The sequence below is a fragment of the Nematostella vectensis genome, chromosome 10 (genome assembly GCF_932526225.1).
Source record: "Nematostella vectensis chromosome 10, jaNemVect1.1, whole genome shotgun sequence".
In the NCBI taxonomy this organism is placed as follows: domain Eukaryota; kingdom Metazoa; phylum Cnidaria; class Anthozoa; order Actiniaria; family Edwardsiidae; genus Nematostella; species Nematostella vectensis.
Genome location: NC_064043.1, coordinates 4,689,963 through 4,712,923, shown reverse-complemented (window position 1 = coordinate 4,712,923; position 22,961 = coordinate 4,689,963). Strand labels below are relative to the sequence as shown.

General features: G+C 40.1%; 2 protein-coding genes across 3 annotated transcripts; one reads left to right on the top strand and one right to left on the bottom strand.

Moving 5' to 3' along the window:
• Window positions 1-3,984: 3,984 nt before the first annotated feature.
• On the top strand, window positions 3,985-9,567 carry LOC5510251 (paired box protein Pax-6). 2 transcript variants are annotated; one of them, XM_032379347.2, is made up of 6 exons: window positions 3,985-4,406; window positions 4,913-5,056; window positions 5,134-5,200; window positions 7,520-8,206; window positions 8,431-8,828; window positions 9,028-9,567. In XM_032379347.2, the coding sequence occupies exons 3-6, from the start codon at window positions 5,188-5,190 to the stop codon at window positions 9,307-9,309; spliced, it is 1,380 nt and encodes a 459-aa protein (XP_032235238.2). In that variant the 5' UTR covers window positions 3,985-4,406; window positions 4,913-5,056; window positions 5,134-5,187; the 3' UTR covers window positions 9,310-9,567. The 2 variants fall into 2 exon arrangements, with proteins under 2 accessions (XP_032235238.2, XP_001630723.3); XM_001630673.3 differs by having other exon boundaries at window positions 4,076-5,056; window positions 8,434-8,828.
• A 254-nt stretch (window positions 9,568-9,821) lies between these two features.
• Window positions 9,822-16,453, bottom strand: LOC5510232 (p21-activated protein kinase-interacting protein 1-like). The gene is made up of 12 exons (XM_001630651.3): window positions 16,334-16,453; window positions 16,122-16,237; window positions 15,517-15,569; window positions 15,152-15,272; window positions 14,781-14,855; window positions 13,637-13,689; window positions 13,455-13,537; window positions 13,027-13,089; window positions 12,593-12,690; window positions 11,812-11,929; window positions 10,890-11,049; window positions 9,822-10,557 (listed from the first exon to the last, which is right to left on the bottom strand). The coding sequence occupies exons 1-12, from the start codon at window positions 16,406-16,408 to the stop codon at window positions 10,403-10,405; spliced, it is 1,170 nt and encodes a 389-aa protein (XP_001630701.2). The 5' UTR covers window positions 16,409-16,453; the 3' UTR covers window positions 9,822-10,402.
• Window positions 16,454-22,961: the final 6,508 nt, after the last annotated feature.

Genomic DNA, 22,961 nt, shown 5'->3' with positions numbered 1-22,961 from the left:
ATCAAGTCTTGGCTTCACCCACACGTCCGATGAGCTTCAGCAAAACCCTGACCAGTTAATTATGCAAAAAACGATAAACACTTCCAAAGCACCGCTTTATTGGTCAAAGAATCGGGCCCGAGGGTTCTTGTAGATTTTATTTTTCCTGTTTGTAAACGACACTCTTGGGTTACATTAATTCACCTTCATCAAATCAAAGCAAAACAACACCAAAGAACGACATTAACACGTCTTAAAAGAGTCACATAATGATCGGAAATAAAGCTTTTAAGAAGGACGCCCCCTAGCTTGTTAGCAAAATTTATGGTTTCATTCTCCCTTCAATTTTCAGATACACAGTTTACAACTGCTAAAATATCAATCATTCTTAAATAGTATTCTGAAAGTGAAAAACATTCCAAAACGCATTTAATGTCAAGACAATTAACCATGAAAATATATCTTTTTTCCACCCAAAAAACCCCTCTTTCTTTACTAACCTAAATCCCCTTTATCTCAAATGTTTGTGTTGTTGGTACGCTTTCAGGAGACGTTTGCTTCCCTACAGACGGTCTCGTTTGGTTAACCATTTTCCCGTTCTTAAACTGCCTCTGAGAACTCCACATCTGTCGCCAGAGCTCCCGGCGAAATCTGAGTTTGTGTTTACACAAGAAAAATGAATCGACTTTGCATCTCGTCCAATATTTGGTGCGAATAATTTGCTACAAAATTATCAACTTTATGGTAATCAGAATTTCCAAAGTACCTTCTAATCGGCTTCGTCTATATTTCAATAAAAACGCCCCGGTCTATGCTTGTTATTTTGACATTTAAAGACAAATTACGACTCCCGCACAGAGAGTAAATAACTTCAAACCAGAACGGCACTTTCGGCTTCTTTTGTGCAGGAAACAATTTTTTTTTGTCCTTGTATGCATTAAAATTATTATAAAAAAAGAAGTTTTTGCATAGAAAAAACTATACAGTTCAAACATTACATATTTTTTTCTAAGCAGTATCTTTTTTCATCTAAAAAGAAACCTTATCATGTCGATTTTGTAAATAAAATACAAAAACTGAAAGGATAGTGTTAATGTCAGTAATAGCACTTCAAATAGCGTATATTTACTTTGAAGTTTTAGAATAGCAGTTCTCCGAGATATTTTTTGCTTCGCATTGCTTTATAACCGATTCGTTTAAGGTCGCACAGGTGGCAGGCTCAGAATATATACTTTCTATTACAACAACAGGACCTGCCATTAGTTTTGTTTTCTACGGGCCATGTTTAGACCGCAGTAACAAAGAACATTGTCAAGCTTGAAGACTTTTAACGAATCCTTTTGGATACTAGTGAGGAAGCCAAATGACCGCTTTTACAAATATGAACTTTGTTTAATCCCCAAACCAAAAAGAGCAATTCAAAATTTAGAGGGGGAATACGAAAACTTAAGCCAATATTCAAGTTTTAAAGTCTTTTGAATTTAGCTTGAAAGAAAAAAAAAAGAACCAATGTTTTTTTTATTATTTATTTTAAGAACAAGGGTATATGGAATAACAATAACACAGCGACAGACTTTCTCAAAAGTTTTTTGTCGTATTTAAAGTTGACCTCATTATGTGGGTAGAGTCACACAGAGAGCGATCTGCATAGTTCCCATTTGTCAATTTACAGCCCTTTTAAAACACAAAAAAACACGATAGCTTTCGACATTTTCGACCTTTTCAGACTGTTGGTCTAAAAAGAAAAAAAAGTATGATTTTTTTAAACGCGCTTAATACAAAGAAATTGATGTTATTTTTATATCAACAAAAAGTAATTGAAACAGAGAAGTCAAAAGAGTTTGTTTTCTTAAAACACGGGGTCATTTGCCTTCAAATTTGTAAATTGTATCAATTCATCAAATTGCTCTTTTGAATTTAGTAATACTGTTATACCATAGCCTAACTGAGCTTTCCTTTGTTAAACAATCGTTCGACAAATCATCGGAGTGAGAGGGATAATTATAAATCAACTCCAAGGGATTTCAATAAAGGAAAATATCTGAAATTGTTTCTTTCTGAAACGTTTACATTTTACACTTTTTTCATAGTTCCACAAGAGATAAAAGCTCTTCGGTATAACGTTAATCAAAGTCTTAGAACTGTTGTTTTATTTTAACAAAACGTAACCTGAAAAGCGCTACCAGAGTAGCACAACTTCCGTAGTACCACAATCGAAAAAAAACTAAACAAATGCCAATATCCACAAAGAAAACATCCTATGCTACCCGAAAGGAAAAGTGATTTAAAGCAAACGATGAAAAGTCTATGAAATTGCTTCAGTTTACAAATATATTCAATGGGTTAATGAAAAGACGAATATTGTAAGCAAAGTTGCCGCTTTGCTCAATCTAATTTCTTGCCGCTAATCATGAATGTCTTGTGAGATTGCTTTTTTGCTTTTAGAGACATTTCTCAACCACTCAAACAACGTGTAATTAAGCGAGGTCAAATGTCTAAAAGAGACCATTTCCGGAGTAAATCTCAAGTAAAATATCAATTTGTGTTAAACAGCCTTGCGCTGTCGGAAACCTGGACGCTCCTAAAATCCCGCCGGCACAAAGTCAACAAAATGTCTGCCAACGCAAACTTCGCTCAATTCTGCTTACAGCAATAAATGATCCATTGCGTTTTTCTTTGAATTTGGAACAGAGATCCTGTAGAGTGATATTACAGTTTTGAAGTCGTTAAGATTTGTTTTACTTATCAATTAACGCTAGACCTTACAATTGATTTCAATAAGAGAAGTCACCTAGGGGCTACGTGCCTTCTGGGCATGCGCACTAGAGCGTCGTTAAGTTTCGTTAATTTTGGATTTGGATAGAAGTGCGGATAAAAGCCTTCTGAGAAGATCTTAATGCGTGATATTGCGATAATAGCCACCGGCAGAAAGACGCAAACATTGACAAATGACTTTATTAAATCTTGACTAAATAAATCACTATCTGCAATCAGAGCTCTTAATTACACAATTCTAGTTAAAAAAAAGAAAAATTAGGAGACTTTAATAGAGCAAAAGTTTCAAATTGTTTACGTAGGTTTCAAATCACGATAGACACTTGGTAATTGTAATAAGAATTACTCGGTAATGCAATGTAGTTTATTACTTTTGCGTGGTAGTCGATGATTTTGGGCACGATAGATACATGATTGGCCGAGTCAGAAAACACAGTAACCACGTGATCGCACCAGTCAAACACAATACTAAAGTATCGAAGTTAATTAGGTGGGGAAGTATTTACAGGGTAATTTAAAGATGATTTCCGGGCCGGATCTAATGACGTTCAATGCAGCAAATGAGTGTTTGACTGCGTTGGCCCATTTACGAGAAACGAAACGCCACGGGAAGCGCCATCACGTCAAAAACCAACAGCTCGCCCTCGAAATGAATAGCCGAGTAAAGAACATAAATAGATTAACAACGGATAATCAGTACAATTCTATTACCAAAAGATAAATAACCAAGGCGGTGGCGAACGGTACAAAGGCTTGAAAGCCGCTCCCGACTTTTAAACTAATTCAGAAGTGCAATTTGGACATTCACAACTTTGTGGAGCGAATAAAGTTATTAGTGTTGCAGTTTATGGTGCTAATAGCTTTTTTCCGCCAGGAAAGAGGGAGTACTGTAAACTGATATTGCATCAGAACTATGGAAAATCAATATCCTCTAATAATTTCCTCAAATGCTCTTTTACCAGCATTGCGGGTAGGTCCTTTCTTTGGGTTTTAATGTTATTATTTATTTGGGGGAAATCTCGATTTTTAAGAGGAAATCTCGGCAAGGTCTTCAAAGATTATATCACATCAACACGCGCGCAAGATAAAAATCTGCCTTTTTTCAATTCGAATGCGTTAATTAGACTAAAAGGTCGTTAACAACTTCGTCTTTATTGCTTTTTCCCTCCTACTTCGACCTGGGAGAGAGAATAGAAACCAAACGCAGTACCATTTTTAAGGCGATTTTTTCCCAGAACAATTGACAAAAATAACTGGTGTCTAAAGAAAAGTACAATGCATACATCTACGTAAGACATTGGGCATGTCCGCCCGCGACAGTGATTTGACGATTTATAATCCTAACACCCAAGTTAAATTAATTACAAGTCTGCGTTAAGAGAGCAAGCTTAGATATTGTTCACTTCGCTCGACCAACCTCGACAGAACTAATAACTTATGACAGAAATGGGAAGTGCATTGTGTCTATGAATAACAAGCGCACAGGGTCCCCCTGTCAAGCGTTCCTAGGCCTTCCCACATACGTCTCGTAGAACACTAGCCTGTTAGCTAAACACACTGGCCGCTTTTGAACTTCACAGGAGAAAGTAAAGCTCGCGAGCACAAGGGAGTATAACATGGCCTGTTTAGGCTTCGAGAAGAGGGGTAACTAGGTAAGGCGGTGCTAGATGACGCCTACAGGTCACCCGCGGCCAACCGTTTAGAGCTGTGAAGCGCGCTTAATGAGACATTAACAGCCCTTAGCCGGGCTTATCCGCGTATTGATAGTAGACCGAAAGGCAGAGAAGCCAGCAAGTCGACTCGCTTGTTGTCGGTGGCTAAGTGCACACGAGGGCGTATAGAGCAGGGGTGCATCTCCTCTCACGAAGAGCTGTAATTAGATTAGCTCGAACTGACTATGTCATCTCACGTGGCCCATCGCATTTACTCGCCATCTGTTGTACTATTTATTATTCTATTAACGATAAACAACAGCTGCTGAATGCATGCTAAAATTCCATGTGAAAATGCCCACAAAGAGGGGCTCTGCGAAGATTGCACGACCCGCGCTATGACGGTCTCCCAGGCTCTCGCTGCCGAACCCTTTCATGAACAAGGTAACTAATTCAGCGCACAGCTGCAAATGAATAACTCACCACTGACTTAATTTGATTTTAAGAAGCCATAAATGGATATAAATTCTGCATGAACAAGAGAATTTGCTCAGTCACTCAAGAGCGAGCAACGAATCACATCTCTGCAGATTTGCCATTTCGTCTCAAGTTTAGGATTACTCATTTGCTGTCCAGCTCATTTCACCTCGGTAGGTTCTATTTTTTTAACGCCTAGCGATGTGGGGAATTCCAACTCAACGTCTTTTTTGCTCTTTTTTCCCCTCAGATTTTCTCGAATTTCCCCAAGACTGCAGATCATCAGGATTTCTGGCCACTCCTTATGGCTCACCAAAGTGAGTTTTATTTTACTTATATTTCCCTGTTTTCGTTTTTACTCCTCTTTCAGTAAACAGTTCATAAGCCGTTTGCAAAAACAAACATTTCCGATACTTGACTGTTATCTGACATTGGTGCACTGGCTTCTTCGACTTGAGTGCGGGAGTCGCAAAAATCCACAAAACGCCTGATTTACGCCCTTCATATTTATTGCGGCCATGACACCACAACAAACCAACAGAACTGCGTGATTCTTTCTCAAACTACTCGTTAGATGTGTCTATCGCGCTAGACTTAAGTTAAGACTGATACTATTACTTAATTAAATTTACAATAGTTAACACAACTCTAAGTTTTTGTTACGATCAGCGTGGTATCGATCTTTCATCTCTTCACATGTAAAATGCAAATAATTCCAAATGGACAATCATTGTCGAGCTTAAGAAATTTAAAAGGTACGAATTTGATAAACAACTTGTGCTCCAAAAGCCTTTTAACCATTTTTAAAGACTTAAAATTTGGAACATCACACCTTCAAGACCTTAACAAGTCTCTTATTGTCATCTATGGCGTCATTTCTATTGGATTCTACAATTATTTTCTAGGTACAAAGCATTTTTTCTCTTAAAATAAAGAAGTTTCTATGCAACGGTGCTAGTCAAATTCAAATTCAAATTCGATATTTCATAAACTAAACCATTTCAGTTAAGTTTTGTTAAATTTCGCGGAACAATCCCGTTCAATTTTTCCTTATACTAAGGTTTACTGATAAACCGACATTTGAAATTCGATCTTTAGGATACACATAAAAAAATAGATGAAATGTAGGAAATGTAGCTAAATAGAACAAGAAGACTCTACCTTCATGGTAAACTTGTTTTTGGGGGTTCTGTTTTGTAAGCGGGAATAACTGAATCGCGAAACGGTTAATGATTTTTTTGGGGCATCAAATATTTTGGTTTCCAGAAATGCAATATATATCAAAACTTAACTTTACTGTCTAAAAAAGATTTGGCATTAATGTAACGCCAAACAAAAGTACATGTTGATAATTTTTACATTTCACCCATACTTTGGAAAACGGATTTACACATTATTATTTTTGTATAAATGATGGCAAACGGATATCAAAATAGTATTAACATTGTTTTTCGCGCAGACGATTAATTTTTTTTAATACTTAATTATTGCTAACTCTAAAGAAATGTTTTATTTTTTGCATGAAATTCTCTAATTGACAATATCAAATGCATTTTGCCGCCTAAACATTGCCAAGTACAGGCGTTACCTGTGTTAAGGTGGCGGGTGTAATTTTTGTGCACTGGTCCTTTTTTTCCAATATTAGCACGGGTAACCATGGCAACACATCGTTAGAAAACGACGCGATAATACTTAAAAAAAAATAAAATGTTAAAAATTCAAAAGAGATTTTATATTTCAATCAAGTCTTGTCATGAATACGGGTATTTTTGCAAAAGCTAATGGGACAGAGAAATTAGTTTTAACAATAAATGAAGAGATTTTAAGATGAAGCTATATTTTGGATCTTGACGCGAAACGAGATAGGTTTGTAAATTGCTCAGAAAGAAGTTTTTAAGGAGTTTGTGCTATCTGTGAAGATGGGTTATTTTACAGCTCCACTAATTATTGCGATTTGAGCCAAAGCCACTTGTGTCCTCTTGAAGCGGTACTAAAACAAAGCAATTCTTTCGTCCATTATAGCAATTGACACCTTATAAACTCAATACGTGGTAGCTATACCTAGTATAATTGAATCGCAGGTCTCAAATAAAAGCATTATTTGATATGTAAGTTAAAGGCTCAATAGATTTTAACGTTATCTACATACTACCAAGAGCGAAAATGGACAGCCCTGGTTCTTTTTTTCTCAAACTTGTCAAGATGATAAAAATACTAATTCAAACTGAGGGAAAAGACAATGCACTGAACGTATAAAAGGTGATTCATTCGAACCTTCACTTCAGGCTAGCTAGACAAAAACGAAATCGCCTTTTGTGAATTTTAGACAGTTTTTTTTTATAGTTTGCATTTAATCTTTAGCGCGAATGTGGTAATTGAGTCATTTTATTGTCAAACGAGCAATAGTTTTTTTTTTTCTAAAACACACACCGCACCGGAGTTTTAGGCCCTTACAAATAGAGCCTTAAACTATCATAAGAACTGAACAATAGATAACACTTCAGAGAACAAACATTTTTATCACAATGTGTGTCTTTAATAAGCTTTTCCTTTCAACATGCAGCTTCGGCTTTCAAAAGTTACCTAATAGTGATTGATGTACGTTGCATATCGAGCTTTCCTTTTTATTTCTTTAGTTCCATTCCACTTGCAATTTCAAGGCCATGGCGGGCTTAACCAGCTTGGAGGAGCATTCGTAAACGGCCGGCCGCTTCCCGACTACATCCGGCACCGAATCATTCAACTAGCGACATACGGCGTGCGACCTTGCGAGATCTCTCGGCGCTTGCTCGTGTCGCACGGGTGCGTCAGCAAAATCCTTGGCCGGTACTACGAAACCGGATCCATCAGACCAGGCTCAATTGGCGGAAGCAAGCCTAAAGTCGCAACACCCCCAGTCGTTAACAAAATCTTACAATACAAGCAGCAAAACCCGACCATTTTCGCCTGGGAGATCAGAGACAGGCTAGTGGAAGAGGGCATTTGCGATCGGGAGAATACGCCGAGCGTGAGTTCAATCAACAGGATCTTGAGGAATAAGGCGGCAGAGCGCGCTGCGCAGTTCGCCATGCTAGAGAGGGAGCGCCAGCATCTCGCATCACTCTACGGGCTGCACCCCTGGGGAGCGGTACCAGACACGCCCATGCAGTGGGGCTACCCTTCGTTTCATCACGGTAGTAGCCCGCCAACATCAGAAGAGCGGATGGCGCTACAGCAGGAGTTGGATAGGAAGATTCTGGCGGACATCTATAACGAGGAGAGGATGGCCAAGTCTCCTGGGTACGATCACGAGGACGTGAAGGAAGCGCACAAATTGCGTGAAGGTAAGAAGCATTCAGAGCGATGCTTAGCGCGATGAGGCAATAATAAGAGTAACAAATCAAAATGAAGCATAGAAGTTAAAAAATTAAATCAGGAAACGCTGCGCTTCATAGCACAAACTCTTTTCCACATTCATCAAAACCTGGATAGGAAATGTGTCCATAAAATCAAATTATTCTTATGGTATTAGCTGTATATTCACAGATGACATTTATCTTTTTAACAGAAGATGATCTGAGCCCCGAACGAGAGATGCGCGATCTGCATCGTGAAAGAGAAGAAACGGAATCAATAACCAGTCACACAGAAGAGCGAAGCACGATAGAAGATACTGACAGTCATCGCCAGTACGAGCCAAGAATCACCCACGAAGAAGTCAGAGACCGAATGGACGAGGCTGCCGACAGCGACACGAACGCTAACGACGCCAGCACCGACGATGAACGAGGGAAAGACGAAGACCCGGCGACCAATCAGAAACGCAAACTGCGTCGGAACCGCACAACGTTCACTCCGGATCAGCTTGAGATGCTTGAGAAAGAGTTCGAGAAATCACATTACCCAGATGTAGCCACGAGGGAGGAGCTTGCTAACAAGATTGACATGTCAGAGGCGCGGGTCCAGGTAAAAAAAATATCAAAGAAAATTAAACTGGCAGATTCAAACTCTATAAAAGTGGGATGGACAAGCTAGAAATTCCTCTTAGAATACCTTTATTCACCCAGCTTCTGGAACCGTCCCTAGAAATTAGGGCACAAAGCACATATACAATGACTAGACTCTGTTTGTTTAAACCTTGTTGTAAAATTTTCTTTTTTTCCAGGTCTGGTTTTCAAATCGACGAGCAAAATGGCGGCGTCACCAAAAGATCAACAACATACCTCATTTGAGCCCACACTCACTAGTGGGCAGCTGTTACCCGATGTGCAGAGAATGCGACATGGCAAACAGGCAGTGCTCTATGATCAGCAGCTATGATCCAACGCTCAATTCTCTTAACTTGCTACCAAGAAGGGATACTTCGTCCACGTCGACGTCCCTGATGACTTCAGAGACACAATCGACTTCCGGTTGCGGACAGGAGTGCTCGTGCTCGCGAGTTTAGTACGCATGCTTTTAGACGGGAAAAAGGAAGGACTTGTGTAGTTATAGCAGATTTCTATAGAAGCGAGATGCATATAAGCAGGGTCTTATGTAAATCTTTGAGTTCGCTTAATATCTTGAAAAACATCTTTAGTTCGCTTTTTATTTCAGGAATAGTTATCAGAGAGCCACCATGACCTAGGAGGCTTGCGTTTTGTTTCTCAAAATTGAATTGGAATATTTGTACATAGAAAAATAATAAAATGCAGAAATATACTAAGCATCGATTCAGTATTTTATTGCTTCGAGATGAGAAGGGGAAATGGCTAAAAAGTTGATTAGCTTGTGAAAAAAGACATTTTACAATGTTGCTTTGTACCACCGCCTTTAAGGAACTCTCTTCCATTTACTGTCTTCTTCCAGCTTTGTCTGATAAAAAAATATGAAAAGCTAGTCGGGAAAAGTCAGCCTCGAATTTCCTATGCCCTTTTTTTATTTGAACCCAGACGCGCAGCTAGAAGACGTGCACCAAGCTTAACATACTCACGCCCCTTTTATTCGAGATCTAAAAAACCGCTCATCCAAACACCGAAGTTCACCGAAAGAGACTAATACCGCATTCACACCAGCACTCAAACCAGTTTAAAGGTGGTTTAATTGAACTGTTTCAAATCTCAATCTCCCAAGAGTAGACAGAACCAAGAACAAAACTGAATAGACTGTGCTGTACATGTTACTCAGTGAGCATTTAGCTAGTAAGAATTCAACACACTGAGAAACTTGGCAAGTTATCAGGGAAAGAAAAACCTTGTTTAACTAAACATAGTTTTGGTGTGAATGCAACATAAGACTCTTTACAATCGTTCTCAGGGTTTGATCCACATGAATTCAGGGAAGAAGGGATAAGGGTCGCCATTATATAAAGCATATGACGGAACATAAAATTGTATATTTAAGCTCCACCCCCCCCCCCCCCCCCGTCCCCCCCAAAAACATGCTGGATCATCATAGTATGGCCATGACGCCTGGATGGTGCTGATAGCCTAGGAGGGCGGGGTGAGTTTTCCTGGGATCTCGGCGGTTTTTAAATGGTCAATTCCCATTCAATCTCCTGCTTAATCCTCTTCGCTCATGGCTTCCTCCTGGTCGTCTTTTTCGGCGGCCTCGTCCTCCCTAGTTGGCGACCCCGCCTCAGCCTCTTCCTTACTCGTCTTCTTTTTTGAGGAACGCTTTCGCTTTTTCTTCGTTTTCTTCTTCTTTGGTATGCCGGCTGTAGTGAGAAAAGAAGGAGTCAGACAAGAGTGTCCGTGTAGATAAAAATAAAAATGGGCTATACTCACCAAAGTGCGAAGATGGTTTCTAGTCTACGTGCAATCTACTTGGTATGAACGTGTGTCTTCGTTTGGGAGAACAGGGGTTTCGAACTAAAGCGAACTAATGGCATGCAACTCATAGAAAAAGGTCAGAACTAAATAATAATGTTTCCTCTATATAATTAAAAGGTTGGTGACTTGTATACACTATATAAACTAAATACCTAAATACGGAGCAATATTAGAACGAGGCAATAGATAAGAGACTAGTGACTAGTCCCCAGTCCACCTGATTCGCTCGTAGTCCGTCTATCACTGTTTGATTCTGGTTTTGGTGTTTCTTCTTGTCCCTTGAATGGTGTTGGTTTTGGTCTTGTAACCGCCACAGTCATACAGGTTGGCCGGCCATTCATCTCATACCTTGCCAGAAGCAGTGCTTGCTCACTGAGCTGGAAGTTTAAGATGACTAAGTAATTACAGCATGTAATAATCATAAACAGTTACAAGACAATCATTTTAAAACAAAAAAAACGTCTTGCCATTGGTTCAGTAACAATGTCAGACAAATTCGAGAGTGCACAAAAACTTTTTTAGTTTGCTAATAGGGTGATTATCATTTACAAAGCAGGTAACAGGAATGCCGGCTCTTGCATGACCGGTTGTGTTCGCATGCATTTCTTTCCAGTGTCGCATCGTGTTCAGGACAGCATTTTCTCGTGCCTTCTTCAGGGCCTGGTGCAGCCCGGGCCCGTAGCCAGGATTTTGAGCGGGGTGGTTCGTTTTTCCATTTAAGCGAACCAAATTTTCGGTATACCCCTCTCCTCGCCTTATTACACTAGGCAATCAATCTTGTATTTAAAATGTTATTAATAGGGTACTTTTTAATATATAGCCGATAATAATAAAGATAATTATTATAAAAAGATTTTTATAGTCATTTTAAAGACATATTGATGTGCACGGTATATCTCCAGCCAAACGTTATATATTTTGGTTTGCTCTGAGCGGACCTTCAAGCCGGGTTGGGGGGGGGAGGGGGGGGGGGTTTCGTCCGAACCACGGGCCTGCAGGCAAAAGTGAGAGTGCACAGAATCGAACATGCTCAAGTAGGCATCCTGTTACCAGCCTTGCCAGCATTGTAGATGTAGAACACCCCTTTACAGTGTGACTATGACCCTGCCTGGATAAGATACATAGAACATCTTACTTACATCATCAGGATTGAGTGACCAAGCCCTCAAATCTCCATCCGATGAAACAGACAGCAGAATACATTTCACTTTGCTGTCACCTAGCAACGGGTCATGCACAACCTGTAATGCCTTGATTCTAAACAAGGACAAACAAAACGTGACTGGGTTGGTGACATCATCGTTAAAAGTCCTGTTTTTCATTCCGCTTTGTTCTGAGCTTTGGTCTGCTTAGAAGCTTTCCGTGTGTTGTTGTTGTTGTTGTTCTTTTTTTTTTTAAGGGGTTGGGACCCTGATAGCAAGAAACACATTTTTTTCAGAGATATTTGTTGAAAAGGTTAAATGGTTTTTTGCACAGGCAAATCCCTTAATGCTCCTACAGGAAATATAAGTAAACTACAGGACACACAGTTAAGCCAAGCCTTTACAAGGGCCCAAAAGGGGACCTAAAAAGGCACATGATGCAATGTAGATATTGTAACCAAGCCTCTTAATGGATCCCAGGAGTTACAAGCTGAGGAAAATTTCATTCATCCACTTTGCTTACTGCATCACAAGGCCAGAAGTTCACAGTGTGCAAACGTTGATCAAACGAAATTACATCTCATAAGTAACTGAGGCAAAATCATCTCCTGCTTATGTATTTTTGGCCTTGAAAGACAGTTAGCAAAGTGTGCATGTGAAAATTTCCTCAATGTATGCCTTTGTCATCATGATCCCTTTTTGTTTTTCACACACGGAATGCACCACTCCCCTTTACTAGTTTGATTAGAGACCCCCAAAACTTTATACTGTGCTATACCTGCTCTCGTGGCCTGTAATAATCTGTAAGGTCTTCTGGTTTTCTGAATCAAATACATGGATCCCATCCATCTCCCCAGCTACTGCAAGAACAGTCTCCTGAAGAAAAACAACAACAGTCCCATCTAGCTACTGGTGTGAAAGTGCCTATAACCAAAAGGGTTCAGGGATTTTGAGAGAACCCTATAGATCCAATCCATCTCCCCCCCTACTGCTTGAACTGTCTCCTGAAGAAAAACAACAACAGTCCCATCTATAGCTGCTGGTGGGCACAGGCCCCATACTCAGGGAGCTCAGGGAGTTTGGAAGTACCCTCTCTTGGCTTGAAGGTTTGCTCAAATGGAAGAAAATGTGATAAAAATAGACTTGGGTAAATCAAATGCATGACAACATACAATATAACAGTTTCATAAATATAAAAATGTATGTACTTACATTTAAAAACTTTACGTCCAGAACAGGTTTTGGGAGTTCCATGGTAAAAGAAAGGGCAGCTGTCTACAATAGGGGAACAGAGCAAAGATGTGACGTATTGGATACTAGACCAAAAGCAATCATGCAATGTGAGTGTAGCCAACTATCATTTGTGATCAGCTGTTAATTAGTTTTTTCTACATATTTGTATTTGTCTCCTAATTTTTACATTGCAGTAAAGCTTTAACAAGGAAATTATAGAAAATAAGCAATGTAATGGTTTAGAGCTCCACTTTTAGGCAGTGCCTACTACAAATCTATATTTCTCATAAATAAATACCCTACAACTGGCTGCCAATTTTGAAAATATGTTAATCCCTCTTTTTTCAGGAGCAACACAACAACTTGTTTCCATGGACCAGTACTGCTGCTTGAAATCAACAACTCACCGCTACTTTGTAGATGACTACTTTGTTGCCAGTAACAAATGAGTAACTATCACCACATGGGGACCATCTTATCAATGTTGCAACTGAAATCAATAAAAGACAATCAAATCCTGTACATGGAAGCATAAAAAACGGCTTAAAGAAGACATATACAAGTTCAACAGCTCACAAAGTCAGAGTACCTTCCTTTATGTTGGTGACATAAGCTGATCTTCCAGTAACCAAGTTCCATGTTCTAAAAAGAGGAAGGTGGTTAAAGGTGTACTTATTCCAGTAAAACCCTAGAAACAGTATAAAGGCTGTGTAATGTATGAGCTACATCTCAGGACCCAGGTGACATATGGGCCTTGGCACATTTCAAAATTCAGGCGAGATAAACTCTCCCAAACTCAAGAAAAGGGCCACTTAGATTACAATATTTGTGAACCATTTACATAACATATATCGTATTTACAGGTGTATAATGTGCACCCACATAATCCCCACCCCAATTTTCAAGGCCTTTTTCAAAAAACCTGTTGATGCACCCCAATAGAAAATACAAGGAAATGAGAAACAAAACAAAAAAAACAGAAGTCTCAAGTATGGTAAATGCTTTTTACATCTGAAATTGAAGCTGATAAGCAGCGCATCTTAGCACAACTGTAAAGCTGTTATTCTCATCGCTGAACTTATATATTTTTAGATGCAACATCAAAATGTGAGCTTGTGTTTGTTCACGGCAATTACCGCCATTTTGGACGGGGTGCAGAGAGACTGGGTTGAGTAAACTCCAACATGGCGGATGACAAGAAAGTCGTGAAGGAAGCATAAATAATTGTTGTTTGTCTGGCGAGTTTTTGTATTTATTTTCTTACAAAACACATGACGAGGAAATTAAAGATTTTCTTTGTTTGTAATGCCTTTTACTATGTTATTTTTTAGCGATTTTGTGATTGTTTTTCACCTACAATAGGACCCCAGCTTTTTCTTATTGATTTCCGCTTTTTATCATACTGAGTACAATGGGTTCCGCATATAATGCGCACCACGTTTTTCGAGGTCATTTTGGGAGTAAAAAAGTGTGCATTATACACCAAGAAATATGGTATATAAATATAACGAAATCTACACCTTTAATTACTTTTGCTAAATTCATTCTAGATAAGTGCTCACTTTGTCATCCAGTTAAACAAAATAATGTCAGTCTATCTTTACTCTTTTTCTGCTATGACAATCATACATACACAAACACAAAAAATTACAATATAATTATATGGTTGAAGGTCCATAAAAAAGCTACCTGATTTCTTTAGGTTTTTCAACCTTGTATATCTTATATCTCACCTAAGGTGCTTGTCTTTAGACACAGACATTGCTAATCTGCCTGATGGATGAACTGATGCAGAATTGACAGCACCCCTAAATACAACAACAAGATCAGAATAAAATAACACAATGGAGACACAAGAAACACTGCCTTTTGTATTTAAATCAAGAAAGACTTTTGATCAAACAATAATGAAAAACGAATAAATAGACAATGTGCAGAAAAGATGTCAAAAATAGAAAATTGAAATAAAGTACCTCGCTAAGTACATATAATATGGTAAAAGCACATATTAGAAAGGGCGAAAAAAATATTATATGGCATTTTAACAAGATTATCTCCGTAAATCACAGTCATAAGCAATACAGGTCTGAGAATGTAAACTTACTTGTGTCCTTTGAGAATCTTAAGGCATTCCCATGTTTTACACTGCCACACACAAATAGTTTTATCCTCACTTGCACTTATCATGTGAGAATTACCACAGAATGTCAGGCAAGTCACAGACCCTATAATATGAACACATGAATGTTTAAATAACGCTGAATTGCCATAGAGAGCAATAGCTCTACCAAGGTACCGTATGAAGGAGAAGCAATATATAGATATACTGTAGACTCATAGGCAGTGGACAAGGATTTTTCTCTAAGTTTTTCCTAGGTTTTAGAGTATGAGGCCCCATGCACTGCCACACTTGGCCATTTGTGATTCCACTGAATTCTTTTTCTCATTTAAAAAAGACATTTATTTTACCCTCATGTTGGTGAAGAGAGCCAAGTTCTTTATGATCCTTCAGACTAAACAACCTGAAAAATGTAAAGAAAAAGTTAAGTCACAAAAGTCAGAAATGATCGAAATTAGTCATCTTTTTGGGGTACATGTATTCTAGTTTTGAAATTTGAGATGCACAAAAAAGACCCAGAACCACAAAAAATGATCTTTTCAATAAGTGTGACGGCAACATAATAGATTACAGCTTGCAGTGCATTATTGACGACCATACATGTTTTACACATTGTTGTAAAACACTGTCAGCTAAGTGCATGTTTATCGGGTGGACCATTAGATATTGGGGGGGGGGGATGAAATTGGAAAAATACTAAAAAAAATTATTTTAAACAAAAAAGAAATTCCTGTCAGGCAGCTCTACAGAGCAAACAGCAGACGTTAACGGACAAAGCCTTTAACGTAAAAAATTACCCTAACCTTCCAACAAATATACAGTACGTCTGTCCCTTCCATGACAGCATCGTGTAAACACGACTGTGCAGATAATATAATAATAGTCCATAGCGCACCATCAAGTAAATGTCAAGTGAAGCACACGCACAGGAAATTACAGAACGAATAAAACTCACCGTATAGTCTCGTCAGTACTACCCGAAGCCAGTAATGTTCCGCTAGAATCCACAGCTACACTCTTCACACAACCCGCATGGCCCCGATCAACAAACTTCGGTTCGAAGCGATAGCCCTAAAATGCAAGGAAAAACAGTATTACATTCGCATGTTACTTGCATTTTTACGCCCAAGGCGCTTTTCTTTTCATATGTTTTGAGCCGTTTTGTACCGTGTCTTCGTTGGAGTCTGTTATAAGATCAAATCCGATGAGAAATGGATCGTACGTCCCAATAACGACCTCCATGTTGGAGTTTAGGGTGCTTGGTAACCTCCGTCTATTGAAACCACAGGGAAACCACGAGTAAGAGGGGAGAAGCGCGCTCTCTCCTCGCTCCCGCGCACCCTGCCAAGAATGGCTTCTGATTGGTTAATTGTTTGCGACGTCTTCATTGTTTTGTGTATCAAAATCTCGTTGCTAAGGGCAACTAATAGGATGTTCCACTTCACGGAAATGGAAGCGACACTCGCTGAAAAATTCGGCGATTATTTTTCCAAATTTCAAAATGACTAAAAAGTGAAAACCAACGAATCCGGATGGATTCGTTAAAAACACCACAAGATTTGAATCTAGAGGTCTTCAAGCTAAGCTCTGAGGGCGAGGAGACTCGAGAAATCGAGGGATCTTCTGTCACCCTGGTAAGGCAATCAGATGCGACTGTCAAACTTATTTCACACTAAAATAAAATAAAAACAACACAATAAAGCTAGATTTGGGCACAAGAATGTTAACTATAAATCATATAAAACAACCTTTTTTCACTTCTACAGAAAGCTTTGAATTTTTTATTTTTTTTTTGCTTTGTTTGACTAACAATGTCGCTATTTTAGGTTGATAACAAGTGGCATTCTACAACATCTACTCATCCTCTGAATGAGATTGGTAAGTTAAGACATTATTACATTTTTAAGAGGGCTTGTACATGTAGAATCGCCCATTATTAAAAACGAAACAATGCATGTTGGCTGTATCAAGATGTAGGAAGATAAATAAATTAGTCGCGGTGTCTAACTAATCTAACTCAAAACATTATAGCTGATAGCTTATACTTTAAAAATACAATTGCCATATCAGCTATTATGGATTTCTTAAAATTTTTACTTAATTTTTATTTATTTTTGACTATGCGGAATGAATTCCTGCATTTTTACAAATTCGGTTACAGGTACCCCCATCTCGCTGTGAGTCTTCTGGTCTTAGTTTGTAGTTAACATAAGTTACAGTATATGGAGTTCAAATGAGCGGTTCAGTCTCTCATGAAATAAAATCTCAAAAATCTCAATGCTAGCGTGCATCATACTGTAAGACAGTCAAGGGCTGGTAAAATTCTACGCAGGTATTTGGGCGAGTAGTTTGCGAGCTATCCTGCTGAGCTTCTCTTAATAGACTTCAATACTGAAATTGCTTAGAATTTTATCCAGACTACATTGAAGACACAACATACAAGTACGTAACTTATATTATTATTCTAGTCGCTTTTCGCTTGTCTTCTTGTGTTTTCAAAATCGTCCAAATTCCTTAAGGATTTCTCCTGCAATGTCCCTGGAACAGAGTATTAAGCGTTGAATTGAAAACAGCAAGAGGAGTTTATCTTACCATTTTGTTTGACTCTGCTAGATAAAAGCCGCACATACTTGCAGTAAAGATAATGCTGCCTTCCAGCTTTCTCCGCCATTTTGAAATTTTAAAATAGCCCCAGGCTCTCGTGTATTTCTATGCATATTCCTGGTGAAATCGCGGGCTCAGCAAAAAGTGAGCACGCTAGAAATGATGACGAACTAAGAATTCTGTTTCATTTTTTCTTCTTAGGCTTTGAAAATCTCAAAACGTAAATATTTCAAATGTAACTGAACCATCATTCCTCACTGCAATTTTTAATATTCTGAGAACTCTCGCCTAGATTTCCAAATTTGGTTTGTCGACGCTTTGCTTTGAAACCATTTAAGTGCAAGGCCAATAAAAACAGCTTAAGGCTTTTATCTGACAGGAGCCGTAGTTATATATTTGGTCGCTTGGAACACATGAGCGGGAGTTCGCATATTACTAAAACTCGCAATAATGAATGAACTTTAATAGCGCAAACAAAGCTATAAATTGCACATTTTAATTTGCAAACAGATGCGGAGGGAAGCTCGCGCAGTGCTCCATGGACCATCGTCATCTTCATGGCTCTGGTATCGTCTGTGTTTGCAGCTCTTCGCACGGCGGTCAGCGTTTCTTTCTTAACCATCAAGAGTGCATGCGCCTTGTATGTGTTGATTACCATCACCGCACCACTCCGCTCATGCTCCGTGGCGATCTCCATCTTCTTGACACTGCTCAAAGCAGTTATTTGTTTATCCGAGCTTGTGTATACCACAGTCGCTGCAGTTACCGTCACTTTTCCCTTAAGGCTGTGCAGTGTCTTCGCTTGGAGCGTGTGTGCTATTTTGCGCGTGGCAGTCCGTACGTTCATCTTCGGGCTAAAACTGCCGTACAGAATTCCACGTCTCATAATCGTCATACTTGTCCGTGTATGCTGCGCAGGGTTTTCCGTGGTGTACTTACTGATGAAAGCAGCCATCGGCGTTTCTGAGCTGGTGTATGGCACTATTAACATGGTTACAATCACCGTACCCTTACGGCTGTTTAGGGTCATTATTTGGGGTGTTCACGTTAGCTCGCATGTCACCGTCTGCGCTACCGTCTATGGAGTACAACTACTGTTCAGCATTCTTCACGGAATAAGAAGGACTGGATCGCGTGTTACAAGAGACATGATATTCATCGCCCGACGTGTCTTGCCGCCGCGTCCCCGTTCTAAAAAGACTCACACCTACACCAGATTCGTTATTGAGCGACCGCTGCGTGTAAAAGACCCGGACCAATGTTTATGTGTCAACTCTCTGGTGCCAACTACAGCACAAACAAGTATTATGCCCACGAGTAATATTACTCAGACACGTGGAGGAAGTGTGGTGTCATCAACTTGTACAGCCCTCGTGACATGGCTACCAAACACTACTGCACCTGTACAAGCCAAAAAGGTAACAACAAGTATAAAGATAATCACTTCTTTTTATTAACGGAGCAATTAGAGTGCAACACTCGCTACGCTACAAAGATTTTCTTCTTTTAAATGGCCAAATAGGATGCGAAAAGCTTAGCTTTATTGACAAAAACTGGTGTTTCCTGAGGTACCTGTTTTTTACTTTACTTACCACTCGATGGTGAGGCGCATGGCAGTCAGACTATATTTCTTCAATGTTTCTCTTTACTGTCAAGGTGGCTAGAATTTCTATTTGTGTACAGACGAATTGCAACAGAGTTATTTTATTTTGAGCAAATGACTTTGAGCAACTAATGTACAATAGTTATGACCTTTTTTCATTTTCAGATCAAACTTATTGTAGTTCTGAGAATGGGCGAAGACGATGTTTTTGGACGCCGTGGTCTGGACGTAAAGAGCTTAGCTGAAGGAAGCAACAGTTCTCAAATCGTCGTCCGTAGATCGAGCGTCACCCCTACAGCAACAGAGCTTGCGCATTTGGCCCAATTAATCCAGACAACCTTAAGAACGGCTAGATATAACAAGTCTGGAGGCTCTGCGAGGTGTCGAATTAGCTGTGCTTCGGGGCAAAGAACACCGTTTTGCCAGGTGCCAACGACAAGTGAAGCCTTCTTAAAGAAAGGTAAAAGCGACGTCAAGAAGGCAAGTATCCAAGGTACATCCTCAAGACAAGGTTTTCTTATAACTCCAGTCAATGCGCTACGCATCATCGCCCGTTTGACACAGCTCAGGGGTCTCAGCGTGGTCGCGCAAGTCTTTGTTCCCTTCCAAGAAAGTGTATCCCGTGTAACACAGACCACATTGAACATCATCAGAAATCCAGACTCACAACACCATTATCAGTCTAACACTTTGGCTGGTATGCTCAGTAATGTTGACAGAGGCCCGCGATCAGTGCAGAAGCACAAATGCGCAGACGTGGTCAATACCGAGCAGAATACAGTTCGGAATCGTGCAGCATACCAACCTACAATTGACATCGAGGGAGATGGGAACGATCATAAGAACAAGCCTTCCATGAAAACAGCGGCTGTCTCCGACCAGCCACACATGTTATCTAGTCGTGGAACCCAACGCCGAAAACCAATCGTCGCATCTTTTTCAGAGAAAGGAAGTGAGCACACTCTGACAAACAATTCGCGCCACAGCTATGCAAGTTCAAATTACACTCTAAAAGCTCGTTCAAGGAGAAGACGCAACATGAAATCAACTGGCGAGGAAGAGACAAAGGAAGAACCGGGACTAGTTACCCCCAAGGCGTACGAAGCTTTTAAGCGTCTTCTAAATGACTGCTTTGAACAGAGTGAACTTCTTGCTTGCGATCCTGACGTCACATCCAGTGCTAATGTCAAGGAAAATGGGTATTTTAAATGCTCTTCTGATGTCAAAGGTATTCATGAGAATTCTGCTGAAGCCAAACATATAACAGGACAGCTGATAAGCGACTTAGCTGATACCGACCGTAAAGATCAGAATCGAGTGGAATCTCTGCCTTCACGATTTACAAGCGATAGTGAGGACTGTGTAAAGGATTATCGCAAGACCAAGCACCCTATGGGAACTGCGCCTGTCTCCGACCACCACACAACGGTCGCACCTGAAAGCCATTTAGATCACCGCAGAGATCAGGGTGTGGCCAGGAGTGATGCCAACATCTTACAGGAGGCTGAGACATCGGCTAGTGAGGGGGAACAGCATATTGCAAGGGGTGTATATGAGCCAGGCAAGTTCTCACGTCGTGACAGCCAGCACAAAACATCAGCCGCCGTATCTTCTTCAGAGAGACATGGCGAACATAGCCTAATCAACAGCTCTAATCATAGCTATACCCAATCTAACTCCAAGAACACTCTTGTAGCCCGCTCAAGGAGAAGAAGCCACGCGAGGTCGACTGGCGATGAGGAGACAGAGAAAGAAACGGGACTAGTGACCCCCGAGGCTTATGAAGCGTTCAAGCGTCTTCTTAACGACTGCTTTAATAAGCAAAGTGAACAGGTTGCTAGCGATCAAAACAAATCAAATGCTGATATGGGGAATAAACACGCCAACATCAAAGGTCTCCAGGACGCTTATACTGTTGTCAGCGCTGGCGGCATTACAACATCTTTGAAGTCGAAAACTGCAAAGCATTCGCCAAGGCAGAACATTACTGCAACATCTTTGAAGTCAAGTGCCCCGAAAATTGCAGCAACTTCTTCAAGGTTGAGTACTGTCAAACCTTCACCAAAGCCGAACATCGCAGCAACATCTCTGAAGTCAAGTGCCGTTAAGCCTCCCTCAAGACTGAACAATGCAGCAACATCTTCAAAGTCAAATACTGTAAAACCTACCCCGAGACTTGGTATAGAACATCATTCGAAGCCATGTGCCGTTTGTCCTACCCAAAAAACGAATGTAATTACTCTGTCAAAAACAGAATCCTACGCTGAAGTCAAAGGAAATCGGCAAGCTGAAACCTATGCAAGATTCCGTCAAATATATAACGGAATACCATTTAAGTACAAACCCCGGTGTGATGAGGCAGTTTACCGGAGTCCAGATCCTCGACATGAGAGTAGACTCCCCGGTGGCATCACGGGTGACGGTAGATCAGGAAATGTTCTTGAATATCGTAATTGTGAGATGACAACTGCCGTGAAATGCACCAAGGTGAAATGCTCTTGTAACAATGGGAACGAAGATTTATCTCTTCTCAAAGATGCCAAAGAGCCCTTTGGAACTTGGTTAGCTCGATGCAAGCTTTATCGCAGAGCCAGAGAAAAACGTTTTCCTCCAACTTGTGATTCTATTGCTCGTAGTATTGTCAGAGCCCCATATGACTTCACGGAACATAAAGGCCAAACGTCTAGTCATAATGACAATAGTAATAGCGTTGAACCTCAATGTAAACCGATATCTCGACCCATCTGTTCATTACATGGTACAGACACTGTAAAAGGGGATACAGCAACACCAAAACAGGGTATTATTATTGATGAGCACCTCTTGGCACAAAATGGAACTGTTGCCGAAGACCAAGGTCAGTTCAATCAAGACCAAGTCCATAGCCAATTCAGTGCAGGTCAGGTTCAAAGTAAATCTGGTCAACGTGATGGTCAAGAATCTCAAGTTCAAAGTCACTTCAATCCAGGGCATGTTCAAGGCCAGATCAGTCAATGTGAAGTAAAAGATCAATTCTGTCAAGGTTATGTTGAGGGCGAAGGCGATGTTTCAAGCAAAAAGCAAGGCACCGACATAGAGCAGAACACTGGCGTTTCTCAACAGGATATGAAGTTTTTCACAATAAATAACATATCATCTACTCTGCGCAGTACCAATGAGAAAACACGGACGTCTCTAGAAATCGACATCACTCCGGCACCTGTTTGCCAGAGTTCAACACTGGATGCAGTAACGGAGTCAATGACAGTGCCCACACCGAAGAATACAGACACCAATATGGAGGAGCCTGAAGATCCTGATTACATACATTGCATTATGCTTGCAAGGGGTAGAGAGAAGGAAGATGTGTGCAAAACAGCGATGGACAAGCTACGGCAGCTGGTGGAGGAAGATAAGGACTTTGTGAATGGTGGAACAGCAAGAGAGTCGCCTGTTGCTGTCAAGTCTTTAGATCTGGGCGAACGTTATAACGCATCTGGGGTGACCATTGTCAAAGTGACGGCAGTTCGTGATGAGCATACACAAGGCAAAAAGTACAAGACGAAAGTGATGAAGAACGTACCAATTCAAGTAGCTGAGAAGGTTGTT